General features: G+C 64.7%; 1 protein-coding gene across 1 annotated transcript; it reads left to right on the top strand.

Moving 5' to 3' along the window:
- Positions 1–219: 219 nt before the first annotated feature.
- Positions 220–5,899, top strand: LOC309891497 (relA-associated inhibitor-like; the record flags this gene model as incomplete). The annotated part of the gene is made up of 7 exons (XM_082785850.1): positions 220–313; positions 2,031–2,086; positions 2,187–2,305; positions 2,436–2,832; positions 3,599–3,697; positions 5,082–5,149; positions 5,860–5,899. Coding segments are annotated over exons 2-7 (778 nt in total), but the record flags the coding sequence as incomplete, so codon positions are not given.
- Between the last annotated feature and the right edge of the window lie 6 nt (positions 5,900–5,905).

The raw sequence follows: 5,905 nt of genomic DNA, 5'->3' as shown, positions 1-5,905 counted from the left end.
CCTCCCACCCCCCCCTACCCCAGGACCCCCCGCAGGACCCCCCCAGGACCCCCCCACCCCACGCAGGGGTCCGGGCCCCTTTGGGGACCCCCCCGGCAACGCCACAGGTGGGAGGGGGGGGCACAGGTGAGGGGCGGGGGGGCGGAACCGGGGCGGGGGGGGGCACCGGGAGGGGGGGGGGAGGGCCCCACCCGGCCCCTCCCCACGGTGCAGGTCCCGGCGGGGCCCAGGGCGGGGCCGCCCCCCCCCCCACGCGTGACCCAGCGCTGTGGAATTGGGCGTGGGGGCGGCACCGGCGGCGAGCACCGGGCAGGTACCGGAGGGGGGGGGGGGGTCCTGGGAACCATGGGGGGGGGTCGTGGGGTGGGGGGGGGGCACCCGTGGGTGCGAGGGGAGGGGGGTTTGGGGCATGGGGGGGCGCCCACGGGGTCCCCGGGGTGGGTTTTGGGGGGGGCGGGGGCTCCACGGGGGTGTTTGGGGGATGAGTTTTGGGGGGGGGGGGGCGCCCACGTTGGAGTGGGGGTGTTGGGAGAAAGTTGGGGGGCACCCAAGGGTGCTTGGGGTCTGGTTTGGGTGCGTGGGGGGTGCGTGGGGGGGGGTCCAGGGGTGATTTTGGGGGGGCTGGGGGGAGTTTAGGGGCTCCACGGGGGTGTTTGGGGTCTGTTTTTGGAGGGGGGGGCACCCACGTTGGCGTTGCGGTGCTGGGAGAAAGTTTTGGGGCACCCATGGGTGCTCGGGGACTGATTTTGGGTGCTTGGGGAGACGTTCAGGGGTCCCCAGGAGGAGTTTTGGGGGTCCTGGGGGAGTTTGGGGGCTCCCCAGGGGAGTTTGGGGGAGGGTTTTATTTGGGGGGGGCCACCCACGTTGGCGTTGGGGTGGTGGGGGAAAGTTTTGGGGCACCCATGGGTGCTCGGGGTCTGGTTTGGGATGAGTGGGGGGCTCCCATGGGGTCCCCAGAAGGGAGTTTGGGGGTCCTGGAGGGAGTTTGGGGGCTCCCTGGGGATGTTTGGGGTCTTTTTTTTGGGGGGGGGCACCCACTTCGATGTGAGGGTGCTGGGAGAAAGTTTTGGGGCACCCATGGGTGCTCAGGGGCCAGGTTTGGGTGCATGGGGGAGCGCCCGGGGGTCCCAAGAGGGGGTTTGGGGGTGCTGGGGGGAGTCTGGGGGCTCCACAGGGGAGTTTGGGGGAGGGTTTTATTTGGGGGGGGGCACCCACGTTGGCGTTGGGGTGCTGGGAAAAAGTTTTGGGGCACCCATGGGTGCTCGGGGTCTGGTTTGGGGTTCGTGGGGGGGCACCCGTGGGGTCCCAGGGGTGTTTTTAGGGGTGTTAGGGTTCCCCCCTGGGGTTGTTTGGGGTCTGTTTTTTCTTGGGGGGGGGGCACCCACTTCGACGTGAGGGTGCTGGGAGGAAGTTGGGGAGCACCCATGGGTGCTCAGGCTCCGTTTTTTGGGGGGGGGCACCCTTGGCACCCCACCTTTGATTTGGGGTCACCGGGGGAAAGCTGGGGGGCACCCACGGGTGCTCTGTGCCCAATTATTTTTTTTCGGGGGGGGGGGGGGGCACAGCTTTATTTTCGGGGGTGCTGGGACAAAGCGGGGAGCACCCTTGGGTGCTGGGGTGGCTGTTTTTTTTTTTTGGGGGGGGGGGGCACACCAGCCTTAATTTAGGAGCTCTGAGAGAAATTGGGGTGGGGGGGCACCGCGATTCGCCCCCCATGGGTGTCCCCGTCCCCACCCATGGGTGCCCCGGTGTATTATTTTTTTTTTGGGGGGGGGGGTGGCAGCCCCCCAGGCGGCTCCCAGGTCCCAGCCCCACGCCGGGGGGGGCGGGCGGGGCCGCGTTAATTACCGCTAATTATTATTGTGCTCCCCACGGCCGGCCCCGACACGTCCCGGGCGGCGCGGGGGCGGCGGGGCACGGCCCGCCCCGGCCCGGGGGGGGGGTGGAGGAGAAGGGGGGGGGGCTTTAGGGTGTGTTTTGTGCCCCCCCCCTCTTTTTCCAACCACCCCCCCGCCCCAAAATCCCTCCAGGATGGCGAGCGAGCGGCTGAGCGGCGCGCAGGACCTGCTGGATCTCACCTTCCAATGTGAGCTGGGGGGGCCAAATTTTTTTTTTTTAAAAAGGGGGGGTGCTGGGACCCCCCCCCCCGTGATTTTTTTTAATTTTTTTTGCCCCCCCCCCCGCAGCTCTGGCCATGCAGCACATGGACCTGAAGCAAGTGGAGCTGGACACGGCGGTGGCCAAGGTGGACGAGCTGTCCCGGCAGCTCGAGTCCCTTTGGACCGACGGCCCCGGCCCCCCCAAAGTAAGCCCTGGGGGGGGGGCCACAATATGGGGGGGGGCAGCCGGGACCCCCCCCTTTCTGTTAATCCCCAAGGGGGGGGGTGTTGGGGACCCCCCCCCATCCCCCTGACCTCCGCGCTCTCCCCCTCCAGGAGCCTTTCGGCAGCCGCCCCCCCCCTCCCCGCAGCAGCTTTTCGCTGGGGGGGGGCCCCGAGCTGTGGGGGGGGGACCCTTTGGGGCGCCCCTCGTCCCCTCGCCCCCCCCTGGGCCGTGCCCCCCCCCCCAGCGAGGAGCGAGCCCCCTCGCCCCGACCCAAGGTGCTGGCGTTACCCAGCCCCGGGGGGGGCCGGGCCCCCTCCCCGCGACCTTTATGGCCCGGGGGGGGGGGCGCCGAGCGTCCCTATGAGTTTTTGGGGCTGGGGGGCTCCCCCCGGCAAGCCGAGGCCGGGGGGGGGCAGGTTTTTTTCCCCGAAAGGGCGCCCTCGCCCCGGCCCCCCGCCCCCCCACCCTACGAGCTGCACGGGCTGTACCCCTCCTTCCGGGCACAGGGTAAGGGGGGGGCCCTAAATTATTTTTTTTGGGGGGGGGGGGGCTTTATATGGGCGCGGGGGGGCTCTATATATGGTGGGGGGGGTCCTCGTATCGTGGGGAGGGGGCTGCATGTTGGGGGAGTCCCCATATCGTGGGGGGGGTCTTCAGATTGGGGGGGCAGGTTCCCATATGGGGGGGTCTCTATATTTTGAGGGGGGGTTCCCATATTGGGGGGGGGGTCCTATATCATGGGGGGGGTCCCATATCGTGGGGGGGGGGTCTTCATATTGGGGGGCAGGCCCTCATATCATGGGGGGGGTCCCCAAATTTGGGGGGGGGTCCTTATATTGGGGGGATCCCCATATTGTGGAGGGGGAATCCCTATATTGGGGGGGGGTCCCGTATTGTTGGGAGGGGTCCCCATATCATTGGGGGGGGGGTCCCATATTGGGGGGGTCCATATTTCTGGGGAGGGGGATTCCCATATTGGGGGGTGTCCCCATATTGTGGGGAGGGGGTCCCCATATTGGGGGGGGGTCCCCATATTCGGGGGGGGGTCCCCATATTCGGGGGGGGGTCCCCAAATTAGGGGGGGGGGCTCAATGCTTCCCAGGGTGCCCCCATCCCATTTTGGGGGGGGTCCCGATTCCTTTTGGGGTGCCTCCCCGTCGCTCCCCCATTCCTGGGACCCCCGCCCCAATTCCCACTGCACCCCAATGGTGTGGGGGGGGCGAGGCCGTGCCGGGGGGGCCACTCTGTCCCTGTGTCCCCCCCCCACCCCAAGACGACCTCGTGCTCAAGCGGCGGCCCCAAAAGAGCTGGAACGAGTCCGACCTCGACGTGGCCTACGAGAAGAAAGCGCCCGGCTCGGGGGGCTACGAGCGTGAGGGGGGGGCGCAAGGGGGGTGGGCATGGGGTTTTGGGGGGATTTGGGGGGTTTTAGGGGGGCTTTAGGGGGCGTTTGGGGTTATTTAGGGGGGATTTGGGTATGTTTAGGGGGTTAGAGGGTCTTTGGGATTATTTGGGGGGGGTTGGAGGGCTTTAGGGGGCATTTGGGGTTATATCAGGGGGTTTAGGGGGCGTTTGGGGTTATTTAGGGGGGTTTTGGGGGGGTTAGGGGGCGTTTGGGGTTATATCGGGGGGATTTGGAGGGTTTTTGGGGGGTTTAGGGGGCGTTTGGGGTTATTTGGGGGGAATTTGGGGGGATATGGGGGCTTTAGGGGGTGTTTGGGGTTATTTGGGGAGGGTTTGGGGGGGTTTGGGGTTATATTGGGGGGATTTGGGGGGTTTTGGGGGGGCTTTAGGGGGCGTTTGGGATTATATCGGGGGGTTTGGGGGGCGTTTGGGGTTATATTGGGGGGTTTTGGGGGGGCTTTAGGGGGCGTTTGGGGTTATTTAGGGGGGATTTGGGTATGTTTAGGGGGTTTAGGTGGTGTTTGGGGTTATTTAGGCAGAATTTGGGTATTTTTAGGGGGGTTTAGGGGGCGTTTGGGGTTATTTAGGGTTTTTGGGGTATGTTCAGGGGGATTGGGGGGGTTTATGGAGGGTTGGGGGGTGTTTGGGGTAGTTTAGGGGGGATTTTGAGGGGCTTTTGGGGTTATTTTGTATGTTTAGGGCAGTTTTAGGGTATTTAGGGGCATTTTAGGGCATTTAGGGGCATTTGGCTCATATAGGGAGGTTTTGGGGTATGTTTAGGGGGGATTTGGGGTGGCTTGGGGAGGTTTAGGGGCAATTTAGGGGTGTTTGGGTCTATTTGGGGGGCGTAGGGGGACCCGTTTGGGGTGGTTTGGGGTGGTTCAGGGGGCGTTTGGGGGGTGGGGGGGTATTTGGGGTCATTTAGGGGGGGTTTGGGGGGGTTTGGGGTCCTTTTGGGGGTGCTGGGAGGCCTTTTTGGGGTGTTCGGGGATGTTTAGGGTTTTTTTTTTGGGGGGGTGGACACATTTAGGGGTTGTTTAGGTTTATGGGGGGGGGTTGGGGTCATTTAGGGGGGATCTTGGGGGTGTTTGGGGGTATTTAGGGGCTCTTTGGGGTCACTTAGGGGGTGTCCAAGGGGAATTTAGGGGGGGGGGCTTTGAGGGGGGGGGGGCATTTGGGTTTTTTTGGGGGAACATCCAGCACAAACGGGGATTTGGGGGGGGGCAGAAACCCAAGGGCTGCTATGGGGTCCCCCCCCTCGGGTTTTGGGGCTGCTGCTTTGGCGGTTGGGGGGGGGGTTCTGAAGCCCCCCCCCCCCCATTATTGAGCTCTGTTGTGTCCCCCCCCCGCAGGCGGTAGCGAGGGGCAGCGCCTGGGGCTGGTGCCTTGGCGTGAGTCCAGCTTGGACGGGGGGGGCAAGGTAAGTGGGGGGGGGCACCCGGTTTTGGGGAGGTTTGGGGGGGGTCTGGGGGCTTCAGTGGGGTGGATTTGGGGTTTTTTTTGGGGGGTTGGGGGGCTTCAGGGGGGTGGATGGGGGGGTTTTGGGGGGGGGGTCTGTGGGGTCCCGGTGTGATATGGGGGATTTTGGGGGGGGTCCCAGTGTGATATGGGGGATTTTGGGGGGGGTCCCGGTGTGATATGGGGGATTTGGGGGGGGTCCCAGTGTAATATGTAGGATTTGGGGGGGGTCCTGTATAATATGGGGGTTTTGGGGGGGTCCCAGTGTGATATGGGATATTTTGGGGGGGGTCCTGGTGTGATACAGGGGATTTTGGGGGTGTCCCAGTGTGATATGGGGGATTTTGGGGGGGGTCCCGGTGTGATGTGGGATATTTTGGGGGGGGTCCCAGTGTAATATGTAGGATTTTGGGGGGGGTCCTGTATAATATGGGGGATTTGGGGGGGGTCCCAGTGTTATATGGGGGATTTGGGGGGGCTCCCGGTGTTATATGGGGGATTTTTTTTTTGGGGGGGGGGGTGCCTGCAGGGCTCCAAACCCTTAAAATTCAGGGTTTTTTTTTTTGGGAGGGGGGACTCCAAGAGGCTCCGGCACATTATGGGTGGGGGGGGGGGGGGCTTTTAGGGTGCCACCCCCAAACACCCTTTAACCCCCCCCCCCCCCCCCAACAGGACGGAGCTTTTGGGGGGCACAGCGCCACGCTGCCCCGAAACTACA

The sequence above is a fragment of the Aythya marila genome (genome assembly GCF_965140915.1).
Source record: "Aythya marila genome assembly, contig: HAP1_HAP1_SCAFFOLD_1223, whole genome shotgun sequence".
Lineage (NCBI taxonomy): Eukaryota > Metazoa > Chordata > Aves > Anseriformes > Anatidae > Aythya > Aythya marila.
Note: the sequence above shows the minus strand (reverse complement) of the source record. Positions and strands in the feature narration are given on the sequence as shown.